The sequence below is a fragment of the Serinus canaria genome, chromosome 14, assembly GCF_022539315.1.
Source record: "Serinus canaria isolate serCan28SL12 chromosome 14, serCan2020, whole genome shotgun sequence".
In the NCBI taxonomy this organism is placed as follows: domain Eukaryota; kingdom Metazoa; phylum Chordata; class Aves; order Passeriformes; family Fringillidae; genus Serinus; species Serinus canaria.
The window spans coordinates 11,836,036-11,853,681 of NC_066328.1; the positions used below are offsets into that span (position 1 = coordinate 11,836,036).

General features: G+C 44.0%; 1 protein-coding gene across 1 annotated transcript; it reads left to right on the forward strand.

Annotated features, from left to right (window-relative positions):
- The first annotated feature begins 2,382 nt into the window (after positions 1-2,382).
- EIF3B (eukaryotic translation initiation factor 3 subunit B) lies at positions 2,383-17,646 on the forward strand. The gene is made up of 19 exons (XM_018915876.3): positions 2,383-2,989; positions 6,152-6,344; positions 7,328-7,447; positions 7,539-7,596; positions 8,254-8,382; positions 9,392-9,549; positions 10,139-10,270; positions 10,371-10,437; positions 10,536-10,582; positions 11,321-11,531; positions 12,086-12,158; positions 12,624-12,746; positions 12,922-13,000; positions 13,791-13,929; positions 14,127-14,252; positions 14,717-14,794; positions 15,406-15,514; positions 15,874-15,991; positions 17,076-17,646. Exons 1-18 carry the CDS (start codon positions 2,527-2,529, stop codon positions 15,975-15,977), a joined length of 2,409 nt encoding a protein of 802 aa, XP_018771421.2. The 5' UTR covers positions 2,383-2,526; the 3' UTR covers positions 15,978-15,991; positions 17,076-17,646.

Consider the following 17,646-nt stretch of genomic DNA (forward strand, 5'->3'; position numbering starts at 1 on the left):
TCTCAGATCACCTGCACGCAATAAAATTCATGAGGCACTGCTGGTTGGAGAGCTGTGTTATAAAAAGCCTTTCCTGCAAGATTTTTTTCCCCCACATTTCCCATTGATTAGGAGTTTTGCATGTGGAGTACTTAAAGGAACAGGCTTCAGCTGCCAGTGCCAAAATCTGCGTTTTTAAAAGTTGTTCCACTCTCCCTCAGATTGCTGAGTAAGGGCTGGAAGAAAAAAGAATAGCAGTGAGACAGGCCAGGGACTGAGGGGAAATTTCAACAGAGAAAGGAAAAGGAGAAGGAAGGAAGAGCAGATAAATCAAAAGTTGCTGAAAAGTAGAGGAAAGTGCAAAGAGCAGCCCATGCAATGTCAGGGAAAGGAGAATCCAATGTTTAGATCCACAGCTTAACCAAAGGACTGGAAAAGTGCAAACAGGAAAAAGGGCAACTGCAGAAATTGCACATTCCAGCAACAGAGACAACGGTGGGAGTGGTGAAACAAAAGCAACAGAGACCTCATACACATGCCTGGAAGAGCCATGGAATAGTGGACCCAGCTGGGACCATGGGTGGACCAGCAGCCATGTCCTGCCTCTCACTTGGGAAAACACATGGTTGTGATGGCAGGAAACAGCACCTTGTGTTTACTTCAGAGTCAGTGCTGGTGCTGACCGGGAAGTCAGGGGCTGGTCAGCGACCACGATGTAATGAGGGGAAAAAATTGCTGCCCAAAGTGCCAGTCATCGTTTCCTTTCATGGGAGCTGCCTTCCCTGGGAAGGGACACACTCAGCCGGGGAGCTGCAGCGGAGTTCGGATGCCATCGTGTGACTCCCTGGAACATTACACAGCTGGCCTGCTTGCCTCAGCTTCCCAAACACTGCCCGCAAGAGCTTCTCAGAACAACAAAGATGCTGCAAGAGAAGACAAAGTCTAACTTAAATGCCATGTACAGTATCTACTCTTCCCCCCCCCCTTTTTTTTTTAATGCTGGCATTGTCTGTTTTGATGATTGATTGAAAGCATTGGGATAAAAAAGAAATCCTATTCAAAATGCAAATGTTAGTCTCTAAGTTTGAACAGACGAGCCATTTCTTAAGAACTTTTTCCTCTGAAATTGTCGCCGAAAGATGGTATCCGAGGCAAATCCCAAGTTCTCTGAGCCACTCTGAATATACTCTGTGTGGATACATGCAGTGTGACTTCTGTCACCATGTGTGTTTATGTATATATATATATAAACTCACATGGTGACAGAAGTCACACTGCATGTATCCACTCTGCATGTACGATAAATATTTATATTTATACTTGTCACACATGGTGACAAGTCACACTCGATATATTCTTCACCAGCCTGAGGTGACCGGGACAGAATGCAATGCTTTAATCGATAATGTAGGATCACGTCTCTCAGGTCAGTCATGTTTGTAACCAACATGAAGAGAGGAGAGCTTTATCAGTTCAGAAACCATTTAAAAATCACGCTAAGACGCCAGGTCCGCGCACCGTGACCCCTCAGATCACTGTCCCTGTGTGTCCGGCTGCACCGGGAGGTCACTGGACCTTTAAGGCTTCTCATGGGGCAGGCAGAGATGGCACGGCACGGCTACTATCATCTTGCACCTCAGGAAAAATGTTATTTAAAACCCACAAAGAGCACGGTGGCACTAAAACAGCGCACGGAAGCCGCCCGGCCACCGCCGCTCTCGGGCCGCCATCCCGCCCGGCTGATGTGGCGCTACCGCCGGGCCCTACCACACCGCCCGGCCGCCGCGGGGGGGACGCTGACCCGCCGCCCTCGCCGCGCCCCGGCACAACCGCGTCGATGTCGGCGAAGCATCGCGAGCCTCCCCCTCTACACCAGCTTGGTAGCACCCGCGTGCGCGCCGACTGCCATCGGGCGAAGCCATAGTGAAAGATTGTAGGGGGGGGTTAGGGCGAGTTTCGTGCCAGTGCGCTGTCCTTTCACCGTGGCATTGTCCTGCCACCGGCTGCCCAGAGCTGGGCAGCGATCTGTGCTGAAGGAGGAGGTTTCACTGGGCGTCAGAGCAGTTAAATGTAGCGGCGCCCCCCAAAAAATGGTTCGGCCGGACCCCACCTCAGTAGAATGGAAGGCGGCGCCATTTTGGGCTCAACCACAGCAGTCTGAAATAGGGGTAGCAGGCGTGCAGTGATGTGAGAAGTTTACGAAGCGGCCGCTGGCGGAGCGAGCCGGGGCTGGCAAAGGCACCGGAATCGCTTGTGCGCGGCGGGGAGAGAGGGCGGTGGCGGGCAGGAGCGGCGGCGGAGACAGCGATCTCCCTCTCGCCCCGCGCGCGTTGGTAGGCGCCAGCGCGCGCGGGCCGCTGGGCCTGGCGCACATGGCCCGGCCGTAGGAGACGCCCCGCCCCTCCCCCGCCTTTCCCCGCCGCGCTCCGGACGGGACCGGCACCGGCACCGAGAGCCCGCAGCTAGCACACGGTACCGGGCACCGCACCGACACCCGCACACCGACCCCCGGGCACCGCAGCCGGGCCCGGGCAGCGCCGCCACCCCATGCAGGACACCGAGGAGAGCCCCGCGGCCGCCGCGCCGCCCGGCGCGCAGGGCCCCACCGAGGAGCCCGAGCACACGGACGTGCCCCCGCCGCCCGCGGAGCTGCCGCAGCCGCAGGAGCAGGAGGAGGACGAGAAGGAAGATGAGGAGCAGGAAGGGGGAGGCGAGTCCCAGGCGCCGCCGGGGCTCCCCGAGCCGCCGCCGCCCGCCGCCACCGCGGAGCCCGAGCAGCCGCCCGAGCCGCAGCCGCCGTCCGGGCAGCAGAGCCCCGTGAAGGCCGAGCCCGAGCCCGGCTCTGAGGCCGAGCCCGCGGCCGAGCCCAAGTCCGAGGCGGCGGCGGCCGAGGCCGAGCCGGGCGCGGCGCAGGAGAACGGGGAGGCCGCGCCCGCCGCCCCGGCCGAGCCCGAGGATGAGATTTCCTTCAGCGACCCCGAGGACTTCGTGGACGACATCAGCGACGAAGGTGCGGGACGGGAGGAGCCGGGGGAGCCCCGGGGAGCCGGGGCCGGGCCGGGGAACGCTGTGGCCCGAGCCCTCGGCCCTGCTGCGGGGCAGCAGCGCACCCTGCATCGGAGCTGTGCTTCCTAAATCATCTTCTGAGTTATCTCTGCCCCGCACAACGCTGCCGTTCTAAAACCTTTGTTTAGTTTAAACCATCTTCTGTCTGAGTTATCTTTGCCCCGCACAACGCTGCCGTTCTAAAAGCTGCTGTCAAAGTGGTTCTAGAGCCGTTCTTACACCCCAGCTGTGGGCTGCCCTCTGAGTAGAATCACCAGCTCGTCTCTTCCTTTTGCCACCATTAGTTAAACTCTCTTGTAGAAACAGATGTTTTAAATCGTTGATGTAGTCGTTACAAATTGTGTTTCATGGTTCTTGTTTTTTCCATGCACTCAGAATGAAATCTGTAGGTAAATAGGGTTTGAGGAGAGTTGCTGCTCGTGGAGATGTGATGTAGGTGCTTTGTGGCAAGAAAATAGGGAAAAATCACTTCTGGCAGTTTAAAATGTCAGCCCATGCTCTTTTAAAAGTAGTTGATATTGACTGCCTTCAAATGACCAAGCTGTTGTATTGCTGCACAGACAACAAATGTTATACATGGGCTTGTAATACAGAATTTAGAACTCTAATTTAGTGTTTTTCAGATAAATTTTCTTAGTTTTTGCATAGGAAAAATACTTGTTTCCCCATTATTTGTTCAGTATTTGTGCTATTTTAGGGTCTTTAAGGTCTGTTACATGTATCAAAAGTGGAGGATGTTTCTAAAGCACAGGATTGTAAATCAGCCAGTTATCTCCACTGGCAGTGGGATACAGGTGATACAGGTGCATTCTTGTGTTCCAGTCCTTTGTTTAGTTTATAAAATCAGCAGCCAAATATTCTAGATTAAGGAAGTGTTTGCTGTTCCCAGTTTAGCAGTCTGTATAACAGCTCTTTAAACTCTTACATTTGTTTCTTAAAGAGACTTTGGCAAAATTGCCTTGGAGTTGGATTATTTTTGCTAAGTGCCTGCTTAATGCACTTTGTGTACATGTAGGATTGTTATGTTCAGTTCCTTCTTGGAAACTGGGCACATTTTCCATCCCCACCTATTTTGTTGCTAATTAGTTTGGTTAACTTCTCAGCTGTCTGAAATCCAGTGTTGGTGGCTGGATTACAGGGATTCAGTTTAGTCACTCTTGCTGGTCTGGCTCTCCACCTGTGTGTGAATTGCTAGTTGAGCTTCCTTATCCCTTTCCCATTATTCTGGTGTCTCCCCAAGGAGCAAAGCAGCCCAGTGTGACCAAACCAAGGCTCTTCCAATGCTGTGATAACTCAGATGCTCAGGAGCACCTGTGAGATGGACCAGTTGTAGCACTGGAACATCTCAGATCCTTTGCTGCCTATCCTTTTCCCTGGGAGGTGTTGGCATGGAAGAGCAGCTGGTGTGAGTTAAAGCAGAAGGGATGTGTTGGACACCCACTTAGGTACCAATGAGGCTTTAGGTCAGATAATGGCAGTGGTCCTTAAAATGCTGCCAGCTGAAGATAGCCCTGCACCCACCACACCCTGCTTCCCTTCTGGCTGCAGCAGGAGCTGGCTGAACCAGCTTCTTGCTCTTTGAAGATTCCATTGTTCACAGTTTAGAATTTAAGGGCACAGTGTGGGAATTTGGCTTCAGTCTGTTACAGTTTTGATTCAATACAGGGTGTTGCATTCCTGCTCAGGAATCTAAACATGCATTCCTTGGCCTACAAAGTCTTTTTTGAGATGTGGCTGTGAAAAAAAATAACAAAAGGAACCTTAAAAATGATCATTTTGTGGTTTATCTTGGTTTTCTCCTTTTGCTAATAAGCTCCTTTGGAAATGTCCTTGTGGGGCATGCTTTCATTTTATATATTTTATATTGTTATTTGTAGTTCCTGCATGCACATGGAGATAATATTTTCGAGTGATAAATATTACAAACAACAACGTTCTGTGGATGCTACCTAATCTTGGTGGTAATGAGCTAAATATTTGTGGTTTATGTTGCCCCAGATCAATGGGAAGCTTCATGTGTAATAACCTGTTAAAGCTTAAAGTTGTAGAAAGCAACTTTAAGCTTCAACAGGTTATTATACACTACTACTACTTTTTAGTAGTTTGAATTTCAAAGTAAGCATGTTTCTCACATTTCTTCATTGCTGGAGATCTTTCCAGTGATGTTTCTGGGCAGAAAAATTTCTTGAATTACAAAACCATCAAAAATCGAATGTCTTCAAAATGTCAGCATATACAACACCTTTTTTAGTTTGTTGTCATAGTTTAAGTCTTTCTACAAGTGTTTGGGGTTTTTTTCCTAGTCTGTGCATGCTATAGATAGTCTGACTCTCCAGATTTTGTCTAATTCAAAGGTATGGTGGTGTGAACTTATCATCTCTGTAGTCTTGTACTTTATAGTGATCTTCACATAATCTTAAAGCTTACTGCAGATATTCAGGAATTAATATGTTCAAAGACTATCCAGTGTGAAAAGATGTGTGCTTGTCTTCACAAAGCTTAAATACGGCTTTCAGTGTCTTGCCTTAGACCTTTGTTTTTGTGCTTAATTAAAGGTTTAGAGGGAGTGTGAGTTCTTAATTACAGTGATGCTGAAACATGCAGAGCTTCCAGTATGGTGGATAGTTTTAAATTATGCTAAAATTTGGGAGGGAGATACAGGTTTACATTTATTTTTATCAAAGTCATCTGGTTATAATATGAGCAAGAGGACTGGTCAGAGGTCAGGTAGTAAAACATGCATTTGTCTGTGCTATTGTCAGTTTTGGGGACTTTGTGAGCCAGTTCCATCTCCTCAAAAATACTGATAGAGCAAGTGTTGACAACCTCAGTGTATAAAGTATGTTTTTAAAAGATGTCAAGAGTTGGGTGCTCAAAGTTTGCCATGAAAACACATAATCCTGTCACTTAGGGTGTGCTCTTGGGGTGTTGTTCAGTTGTTTTTCTGACAGAGTGTTAATTCACTACCAAGTTTCTTAAGTGATTCATGAAAGTTATTACAATTTGAAGTCTCTGTTTTCTTACTCTCACTGTTCTTTTCATCTTTGTCTTCCTTCCTTCATGATGTGAGCAGTGCCTTAGTTTCCTGTCTGTGCTGTCTTTGCAGAACTGCTTGGTGACATCCTGAAAGATCAGCCACAGGAGGCAGATGGAATAGACTCAGTGATTGTTGTGGATAATGTGCCCCAGGTTGGACCAGACCGATTGGAGAAACTGAAGAATGTCATCCACAAAATATTCTCCAAGTTTGGTAAAATTATCAATGAATTTTATCCAGAAGCAGATGGAAAAACAAAAGGGTAAGTCCGACTGGAAAAAGGACTGAAACACAGCTCTGGCTTTGATTGTTGGTGTCAATACTTTGTAGTTGTTAACATCACCTTCTTCTACCTCAGCCTGTGCAGTCCTGACATCAGTCTCAGTGACAAGTTCCTGAGGGAACTGAGCAGCTTAATAGTTCAGTAGGCTCCATAGTGGAGGGTGGTGGGGATTAATTATAGAAACAGTTTAGCTGGGTTTGGAGACAAATTTCTGTGCTACGTGGGGAGTTTTTCCTTAGTTTTCTGCTATGGCAGAAGTTAAAGATCCTCTTGAGCTAAAAACTTAGTAGCAATGGCTGGACTGTTTGTTGCAAAGTAGATTGTCAATATCTGTAGCATGTATTCTGAGTATTGGAGGAATCCATACTTTACAAGGCATGAAAAGAATTTTCTGGAGTAGAGGAATTGTTGCTTCTATAAAGTCAGCATGAAAATTATTCTGTGTTCATGCCTCTGTTTGAGATGGTGCTCCGAATAGCGTTAGTTTTGAGTCTGCTGGGCTGCAAGCTAGCTTGGATTAAGTGGCCAGAAGGAATCTGAGTTCTGTGAAAAACAAGAGTGGTGCTTTGAGATGCCTGTGACAGCAAGTTCCAATTCCAATTCCTAAACATGACCTGTTACTCTTATGGGAGGAGCTGTAGATGTAACGTTCATGTTCCTGTCTCTCACTTGCCTGGTTGTGTTGAGGTTACACTCACTGCTCTGTCTGGCCCATTTCAGAGAGGATATCAGATTAATTGAGGTCAGGCCATAGCAGGCCTAGAGAGCTAAAAAATGTGTATGAGACTGTGGCCGGAATGGGGATTAATTTGCTGTTGACCCTAATTGGTTAAGGACAAGACAAGAAGTTATCTTGTAGATGCTCTGTACTGAATTCTTAATTCATCTCCATTGTTTCTGCTTTGTTTTGGGCCTGTTGTGTAGTCAACAATGTCTTCTACTTCGGTTTTCCTTCTTTGCAGGTACATCTTCCTGGAGTACATGTCTCCCTCCCATGCTGTGGATGCTGTGAAGAATGCAGATGGATACAAGCTGGATAAGCAGCACACTTTCAGAGTTAACCTCTTCACTGACTTTGATAAGTGAGTGCAGCAATTGTGTGTTACCTGTAAATTTAGGGATTCTAATCCTGAGTGCCTGCATGGAGTGTAACCGACCAAATTGCTCTTTCAGGTACATGACAATCAGTGATGAGTGGGAAATCCCTGAGAAACAGCCATTTAAGGATTTGGTAAGGAGTTTTTGGAAAAGGGGAAAGAATATTCAGCTGAATATTAAATGGTTACTTCACTGCTGAAATGTGCATATGAAAATAGACACCATGTGTTAATGTGTTGTAAATAGCCATGCTAATCACATGCTGCTGTTCCTTCATGCTCACCATCATGCACTGATGGGAGGAACTCAGTGCTTCTGCTTAATAGTTACACATAGTGTGAAGCTAATTTACTCTTTATTATTTAAGAGTGAATAATAATTTTGCACATGTCATTTAAAAATAGATTTTCAAAAGCATCATTTTATATTCTTAATCGTTTGAGGCAAACTTTAGTGTTTGTTACTGGTTGCTTTGTAAATAGGCTGGTGGAAGAAACAATAGTTTGCTTTTTCTTTAAAAAACAAATACCAAATTACTACCTGTTTAAAATAAGTATTAAACATCATCAAAACACCTTGAAGCTCCACCTGTTTATGGTGTGCTCTCAGCCTCCAGCATCCAGTAATTGAAGTTGTTTAATTTTACTTCAAAAACTTGTTTGCAGTGGTAAGACCCCAAAGTTGCACTCTCTGGTAAGAGCAGCTTCCACCTGCCAGGTGGATGCTAATTTGTGGAACTTGCTGCCTTAGCCTTGGACTCACTCACAGCCTTTTGCTCTCTTTTTCTCAGGGCAATCTGCGATACTGGCTGGAAGACCCTGATTGCAGGGATCAGTACAGTGTGATCTTTGAGTCAGGAGACCGGACTTCCATTTTTTGGAATGACATCAAGGAACCTGTTCAGATTGAGGACAGAGCAGTGAGTGTCCTGGCAGTGCTGGAGATTGCAGATGCACTGACAATCTCCCTATTTTATGATATTGCAGCTTTTTAATTTAAAAAAAAAAAAAGCTTCTTCCCATTGCTGAAATATTTTTTTCTTCCTTATGAAGTATGGTGAAATCACATCCTTTAGAATTAGACTTAGCTGCTTTGGTAAGAGAACTGTGAAGTAAACTTTTTAAGAGTTTGTGGTGGTGTTTGGTTTTTTTTATAACTGATCTATGATGCCCATTAGTTTCCTTCATCTCTCTGTTATAGGTGATTCAGAAAGACCTGAGAGTGCAGAGTCAGAGTTTGAGGAGCACTATTCATTTGAGCTGAATACGTGCTTATGTTTGCTGCTTCAGATGACTCCTTGCTTTTGTGCTGACCACAGAGGTGTTAAAGAGGAATAGCTGGTTTGGTAATGGCATAAAAAAGGGATAGTTAGTCTGCCTGTCTGCTGCAGGCACTGGACTTGCTGGGAACTGTTAGGACCCAGGAGCATTTTCCTTAATAACCATTGTGCACTTCAGCAGGAGGAAGTTGGCTCTGGGATGGTGAGAATATTTCCTCATCACCATGGTCTCTGGCTGTAGTCTGTATTGCTGAGATCTCCCTAACTTAGCTGAAGGTTGTGTTGTTCAGAAATTCAAAATACCTACCCTTACTTTTGAGAACAGTATGTTCTTGCCAAGGCTGAAAGAAGGAAATCCAGGGTGTTAGGTGGGTTTAATTGTTATTGCACAAAGGATGTCACTGTTCCTGAAAAACCTCTTTGGTGATCCATAAGTTGAAAAGGTCTCCATTGATAATTTTCAACCTGAAGAATAGGTATTGTACATTGTGTGCATGAAATAAAACTCCTTAGTTATCACGCATCCTGAGATCTTCACTTAGTAAAGGGATTTACAAAATGTGCTGCTACAAACCATGCATGAATTCTTTCCCTTTTAGGGACACAGCATAAAAATAAACTATTGTGTGTATTTTTTTTTTAAATCCAGAGGTGGACAGAGACCTATGTCCGTTGGTCCCCCAAAGGCACCTACCTGGCTACGTTCCACCAGAGGGGCATTGCTCTGTGGGGTGGAGAGAAGTTCAAGCAGATTCAAAGGTTTAGTCACCAAGGAGTGCAGCTCATTGACTTCTCACCCTGTGAAAGGTACAGAGCACGATGTTGGTTTGGGCTAAGGGGTCAAAAGCATGAGGCATGAACAGCACTCCAAATCTGGAGTGCTCAAATCAATCTCTTAAGATTTTTTTAACATTAAAGAGTTCTGGAGAGAAGGATAAAATAATTTCATGACTGAGATGTATTTTCATGTGAGTTTTGGAAGCAGATGGGTTGTATGCTTTTTTTGTTTTAAAGAGATTATTTACCTTTCAATGGAGAAGCCCAGCATCCCTGTACTTTGGGTTGAATAAGGTCAATGATTTGTGTTTGGTTGGAAACCAGTGTTATTCTCATGTCAAAACTATATAATAGGTAACAGTGTATTTGGTGAGTTCCCCTCCCTTGGAACATGAATATGGGAGGACTTGCACATAAATCTAGAACCTTTTCAGCCAGAAGGATGCCAGGGAAACTTTCTCCTCCTTTATCATCCTGTTTCTATTTTTCCCTCCCCTGAAAAATTAGAGAAACTGCTGTTTAAAAGTGCCTGGTATTTAAATACTACTTGGATGAAAGCCTGCTGATACTGACATATTAGATGAAGTTTCAATAATGAATTGGTTTATTTCTTTTATAGGTATTTAGTGACCTTCAGCCCTTTGATGGACACACAGGATGACCCTCAGGCTATCATCATCTGGGATATTCTGACTGGCCAAAAGAAGAGAGGATTCCACTGTGAAAACTCAGCTCACTGGCCTATTTTTAAGTAGGTTGAGAAAACAGAATTAGAGTAGAGAGTTGTGGTCCCAGACTTCATTTAATAAAAAGGCAGTTCCAATCTAATATTTGTTTTCTTTCTTGATTAGGTGGAGTCATGATGGTAAATTCTTTGCTCGAATGACTTCAGATACCCTCAGCATCTATGAAACACCTGTAAGTTCTTGCATTTTTTACATAATAATGAGAGTAGAAATACATATGTAAATGTAAGAATGTTACTAACTTGAAAATTCATCCTTTTCTCATTTTAGTCTATGGGTTTGTTGGACAAAAAGAGCTTGAAAATCAATGGGATAAGGTGAGTTTATTCCCTTGGAATCATAACTGTGCTCTTTAGCTGGCATCTTTTAGTCTGGGGATTTGTTATGGCAAGAGCAATCTTTATGTTGCCTGGAGCAAACAAGCTGAGGTGGTCAAATTAACAAAGTGGCAAAAAGAAATGGAAAACTCTCCACTTGTTGATGAACACGCTTGGTAGATTCTGTCCTTTGAAATCCTCTTTGTGGTACTGCTTAGTCCAGCTTAGGAATTCTGTTCCTTGTCTACAAAACCAGACTGGAATGCAGTGTGTTAGGGAGTATCTCCCTAACAAGGTGGTTGTGCTGGCTTAGAGCAGTGTGCTGTGTCTGCACAAGACACATTGACTCCTGTGAGAGTTTTTAAAGTACATCTCTGTAAAGCAGCAAGAAAATTAACTGTACCCAGGTGCAAGAAGATGGTCTCCATGGTAATTTAGTAGGGATTTTTTTTTGGCTCATTTGTTCTTACATCTTTGGCACTTACTCTGTGTGCAGCCCCTGCTTTTTGGTGAGATCTGCTGGTGAGACAACATTGGTGATATAGCAAATTTAAACAGCTGCTTAAAAAGCTGTTTAGGTATTGTTATTAAATTGACCTCAGTTATGTATCTGTGCCTGTCCTTATTACTGAGAGTTGATCTTTGTCTGCAACATTCAGATACTATGAGGAAAGTGGTTTCTGCTTGTAGTATCTAACTGAAAATTAAAATGGCATATTTTTGACTTTATTCCTGTAGAGACTTCTCATGGTCTCCAGGTGGTAACATAATTGCTTTCTGGGTGCCTGAGGACAAAGACATCCCAGCAAGAGTGACTTTGATGCAGCTGCCTTCTAGACAAGAAATTCGTGTGCGGAATTTGTTCAACGTAGTCGATTGTAAACTGCACTGGCAGAAGAACGGGGACTACCTGTGTGTGAAGGTAGACAGGACTCCCAAAGGCACACAGGTACGTGGCTTCTGATCCTACTGGGAAAAGCTGGGTCTGCCTCATGCTTCCTTTTCTTACAGTACTGTCTTTAAGTAAAGGCAGTGTAAATTATATCATGTCAAAGCTATTTTTAGTTTTTTCCATTTGAATTGGAAGCATGTGGAAAACAAAATGTTGCATCCAGGATTTGCTTTGACTTTAGTGGCTTCTTGGTCTCTCTGAGGTCTGTGCCTCATCTCTTCCCCTGATCACAATTAAGTAGGTGTTGAACATCATGTAGGTCAAGCTGCATAGTGTGCCACCTGTTCATCTGTCTTAATTAAATTTTACAACACTCTGAAAAAAAAAGGTTTTCTACAATTCTGAAGTTATTCTTTATCAGAACAATTTTGGAATGTTTTTGGTAAGGAGGCATATTGTATTTATCTGCTCTCATTAAAGGAATAAAACGTGACTCGCTGTCATCCTGTGTCCTAACAGGCTAATTCAGGAGTTTTCCTTCTATGCCTAGTGATAAAATTATTTACTCTGCTGTTTTTGTGCTGGTAATGAGCTGATTTTGGCCTTCACAGGGAGTAGTGACCAACTTTGAAATATTCCGCATGAGAGAGAAACAGGTGCCAGTGGATGTGGTGGAAATGAAAGGTAATGCCAAGTATTTCCTTACTTTTGAGCTTGAACTTTTCTGCAGAGATGCATGGTGTCTTTCTTAGAAATTCTTGTGAACACCTGACATAATTAGGAATGTAACCCTTCGGAAAAGAGCTGGATTTTAATGTTGCAAAATGTCTCATAAAAATGAGAAACCAAAACTTCTGTTGCTGTTCATGCTTGTGATTGAGTTGAAAAATGGCAGAACTGAAAGTCTGTTATTAATCAAAATGGTAGGGCTGATAATAGCCATGTATTTTGTAGATAATGGAAGACTTAAAGCTGTAGTTAGAAACATTTCCCCTAATTCCCTGCAATTGCCTTATCAACCTGTGTTTTAAAAGAAAGTCTGTTAATTGATAGGTTCTCTCTCTTCAATATCTTGGTTTTCTTTGGTAACTGCTTGTAATCAGAGGTTTGTATTGTCCTTTAACAGAGTTTTGGCTTCTCTTGTTACAGAAAGCATCATAGCCTTTGCTTGGGAACCAAATGGAAGCAAATTTGCTGTGTTACATGGAGAAACTCCACGAATTTCAGTTTCCTTTTACCATGTTAAAAACAATGGGAAAATAGAACTCATAAGTAAGTGAAAAACAAGTGAGACATGCAGATGCTAAACATTTTGCACAGTAATAGATGCAATAGACTCAAAATTGCATCTGTTTGTGATGTTTTGTGAGAAATTAGTGGGGTTTATGCTTGTAATTGATGGCATTGGATTGAGATGTTTTTCTGAATTTGCCTTGTTTCTTTTCAGAAACCTTTGACAAACAGCAGGCAAACACGATATTCTGGAGTCCCCAGGGGCAGTTTGTGGTGTTGGCTGGCCTCAGAAGGTGAGTGTTGTACAGGTTGCTGAACATTGATTTTTAAAAGAGGAAAAGAATTACAGTATCTCACCAAGAAGTGTTTAGTGTCCCTGGGAATGCTGATTGCTGTAATCCTGATTGGGTTGTGCAAAAGCCAAGGTAGAGCAGAGATGCAGCTTCATGGTGTATCTTAGTCCTTTGCAGCTTTCGCTTCCTATTTTTTGCCACACCAAATGAAGAACACATTTACCAACAGAAAAGTGGATATTTGGAAACACTTTCAGCTGTTTAAGTTAAATACTGAGTCAATCCAGTTTGGGCATGCTTATGGCTCTTGTGATGCATTTGTTGTCATTGCCTTGTGCCCTTTCATGGGCAGTACCTGCTAATGACAGTGCTGCTTTGTGAAAGAATTATCCAGAAAGTTTCACTTCAGTGCAAGTGAAAATTGTTATTAATTGTTCAAGTAATATTTGCTTTCATGTGCTTTCAAACAAGCACTGCTGTTCATCTTAGAAATCTTTTCTTTAATCTCTTCTTCACTACTATGTCTAAGCATATGATTGTTAAACTTTGGTTTGCCTAGAACATGTTTTTATAGTGACTTTAACCCATTTATTTGTATTCTTATGTGGCATTTTGTTTTTATCCACCACGTTCCTTTCCAGCCACAGAGACTGGCAGGAACCTGGCTGCTCTCTTGGCTGCTATGAGACTTTGTTTGCAATGAGGAGTTGTAGAGATGCAGCTTGTGGCATGTTTCTAAAAGCCCAGGCTGTGCTGGTGTGTAAAGCAATGTCCTGTTTTGCCTGTGCAGCATGAATGGTGCCTTAGCATTTGTTGACACGTCTGACTGCACCATGATGAACATTGCTGAGCACTACACGGCCTCCGACGTGGAGTGGGACCCCACGGGCAGATACATTGTCACCTCTGTGTCTTGGTGGAGCCACAAGGTACTGATGCACCTCTTTTCCCCACCCCTGCTTGCTCTTCCAGTGATATTGGAAAGGGTTATTGATTGGGAAGAGAAAATGAATGCCTGTCACTGGTCAAATGACTTAACCTCCACCACAGTTTTAAACATTATTTCTGAGCACTCTAGTGTTAAATTAAAGCTTATTTTGGCTGAGATGCTGCATTGCTCTTCCAGGTGGACAATGCATATTGGTTATGGACCTTCCAAGGCCGTCTGCTTCAGAAAAACAACAAGGACAGGTTCTGTCAGCTGCTCTGGAGACCACGACCAGCCACCCTGCTCAGCGAGGATCAGATAAAGGTAGGGTGCTGACATGGATTTGGTGTATAAAGCATACTTGGTCTGCTCCCTCTTCTTGGGGATGAGGTTTGTTACACAACTGCCTTTTGCCCTGAATGTGTGCATAAACACATTGCTGTGTGGGACCTCACTTCTGGGAATGTCTGCAGATATTAACTGTATTATAAGCTCAAAATAGAAGTGATTACCAGTTGTTCTTACAGTTAGGGTATGATGAAAAGGTATAAAGAAGAGCAAATTGAATTTTGCTCTTCAGACCTTGCTAGTTTGTATGTGTACAGAAGCACTTGTATAATCTATAAGCCAAGAGGCACAAAATTATAGTGAAGGGAAATTGCCTAGCAGAGAGATGTTTTTCAGAAGGGCATAGCCTGCTTAGGCCTACCAAAGGAGTGCTTAGAGAAGATGATGGTTGTAATTGCTAGCCTGAAACTCCAGTTGAAATGAAATTTCCTGTTTCACAGCAAATTAAGAAGGACCTGAAGAAATACTCCAAGATATTTGAGCAGAAGGATCGTCTGAGCCAGTCCAAAGCTTCAAAGGCAAGACACTTTTGAAATATATTATAGATGAAACTCTTGTTGCCTATCCTTAGTTTGTATTGGTGATATATAAGTTTCATTTCCTGTATCACAAGTGTTCATTTGATCCAGATGGTTAGAATTAGTCCAATGGGTAGTTCAGAGAGGTGCTACTGTAGAGTCTGGAGAGGAATTTATGTCACGTTGTTAAGCAGAGTCGGTAATATTTTTGAGTTCTTAGCATGTTGCTGCTTTAGCCAATGTTTAAATTAAGAAAAGCTCTTTCAATTAGAAAAAAGGACACCTCACCAAAATAGCATTCTGATCAGAGAAGAGAATCTTTTTTCTTCTAAGTCAGTAGAAGTTGTTTATGAGAACAACATTTGCCTCACTCAGGAATGCCTGGGGTGTTCAGGGGGAGGTTGAAGAGCCCTGGGCTGGGTTTGGTTCAGGGGGAGGTTGAAGAGCCCTGGGCTGGGTTTGGTTCAGGGGGAGGTTGAAGAGCCCTGGGCTGGGTTTGGTTCAGGGGGAGGTTGAAGAGCCCTGGGCTGGGTTTGGTTCAGGGGGAGGTTGAAGAGCCCTGGGCTGGGTTTGGTTCAGGGGGAGGTTGAAGAGCCCTCTGTGCCCTGCAGGAGCTGGTGGAGCGGCGGCGCACGATGATGGAGGAGTTCAGGAAGTACCGCAAGATGGCACAAGAGCTGTACATGGAGCAGCGCAACGAGCGCCTGGAGCTGCGCGGGGGTGAGGCAGACGGGGCTGGGCAGAGCCACAGCAGCTCCTCCTTCAGAAGGGGATGGGGCCCCTCAGCCCCTTCTCTTCTCCCTCTGCTTCTGCTAAAGCCAGTCCTCTGGAGGTTTTTGTGCTTTTTATCCTGAATTGTGGCAGGATTTAAGCGGGGGGAAAGGCATTGGTTTGACCCTGGGATAAAACTGGAGTAGGAGACAGTAATGCCTTGGATATCACTGATTAGGATTTAAAGCACCAAATACCTCTTTACCTGGTGTTTCACTGCTGGTCTAAGGGCTTTCTGCCAAGAGCATCAAATCATTCCATTGCTGCCTTGTTTGTTGTGTTCAGTGTTGATGTTTTCTCCATTGCAGGGGTAGACACAGATGAGCTGGACAGCAATGTTGATGACTGGGAGGAGGAGACGGTGGAATTTTTTATCAATGAAGAAATTATTACCCTTGCAGAACCAGAGTAATTAATAAAACTGTGGTAAGATAACATAACTCTGAGAGAAACTCTTATCAACTACTGCTATAGAGTTGATAATTTCCTTTGGGGAGTTAGGTCTGTCTGTTGCACTGGTGAATGTGGTGTTCCCTGAGTTGGTTTGTTTTTTCTGCGGCTAGGAAAGATAAGTTTTTTAAAAAAGTAATTGCAGACAGTCAGATTTGTGAGTTGTATTGAGCAGAATACTCTGTAAATCCTGTCTTGCCCAGAGATCAAACCCACACCAGAGTCAGGGTCAGCCTGTGAACCCAGTGTAGCAAACCCTGTCAGTTCTGTCAGTAGGAGGAACTGTAGTTGGTAGGAGATGGGAATTTTGCCTTTTGGAAGATTTGCATGTTAGTCCAAGACTGGACAGAGTTTAAATACTGTATACTGAGTATATGACAATGGGCTGATAAAACTTTGAGATGATGTTTAAATATCTTCATGAACTCAGTTCTTGTTTTCTAGAAAAATTGAATAGAGATCATGTGATAGCAGATTTTTGTGTACAGATTGGCGTGGCTTGGTGGGAAATCTTGTATTTAATTCAGTGTTTTTCCCAGCTCCTTGTGAATTCTTATGTTTTATGTTGTCAGTGGAGGCTTCTTCCAGCCCTTGTTATAGGAAATGTCCTTTAGTGAGCTTGACATTGTATTGAGGAGGAAAAATACTTTCACAGACACTGACAGTATTTAAAGCTTGCAGTGGGTTCCTGCTCTATCATGTTTAGGATCTCTCTTAAGGAAGAGGAAGGGGAGACTGGAAATGCAGCTGTAAGTCACCCTGCAGTTCTTCAGCCTCCAGAGGGCTCTGGTGCAACATGTGCCTCTTGGAACTGTAGAAAAATAATAGCCTTGATACCTTTGACTATATTTGGGTCTGGCTTATGTGTTCCATACATGGGAGATCTTTTTTTGGAAGGGAAGAGGGAGAGAAGCTGCTTACTGTATGGATTTAAACCACATGAATTTAGGAGGAGGTGAAACACAAGCTGGTGTAGCCTTCACCAGCTGAGCTTCTGAGGTTGAGCTGTTTGTATAAAAGCACAGTAACTAACTCATCTCTCTTTTTTGTTTTTCTGCAGCTCCACCAGATCTTGTGCTGAAAAGAAGTTTGTTTGTTTTCCAAAAGCCTATATCAACTTTGGAATTCTTAATCCATATTCTTGCACTCTGGAAGGGTGGATGCACCAGATTTTCTCCATTCTGACACATTGTAGTGCCTTTAAGTCTTGCTGCCTGCTGCAGTGAGATACTGGAAAGGCGCTGCTTTTAAATTTATATTTTTTTTTCTAGGGTTTGATTATTATTTTTTTTCTTTTTAAATCCACTACTACCAGTATTTACTTCCCAACTCCCGTGCAGTCCTTGCCAGCTGGCAGTTTTTGCCTCGTGCCAGTGAGGTGAGATTCACCAGTGCACCCCTGTCTCTCACACACGATGTTTGGGTTCCAGGACTCTCTCTGTGTCCCCAGGGCATGGACAGGTGTTCGTTTGGGTTGGGACAAAGTCACCAGAGCCATTTTCTGTATGATGTGTTTTAGTGTGCTGAAGCAGCACTACAGCGGGCTATACCCTCCTCCTTTCAGATTGTGAAAGGATGTCTCCCTCAAAGAGCTGAATATGGAAATAAAAGCAGACCTATACTAAAACCAG

What these genes read in the sequence shown, in the direction of transcription:
- EIF3B (XM_018915876.3), top strand. Translation starts at nt 2,527, where the DNA reads ATGCAGGACACCGAGGAGAGCCCCGCGGCCGCCGCGCCGCCCGGCGCG. An exon ending in GGACTCCCAAAGGCACACAG is followed by an intron (nt 11,532 to 12,085) that starts GTACGTGGCTTC and finishes TGGCCTTCACAG; the next exon opens with GGAGTAGTGACCAACTTTGA. An exon ending in TGTCTTGGTGGAGCCACAAG is followed by an intron (nt 13,930 to 14,126) that starts GTACTGATGCAC and finishes TTGCTCTTCCAG; the next exon opens with GTGGACAATGCATATTGGTT.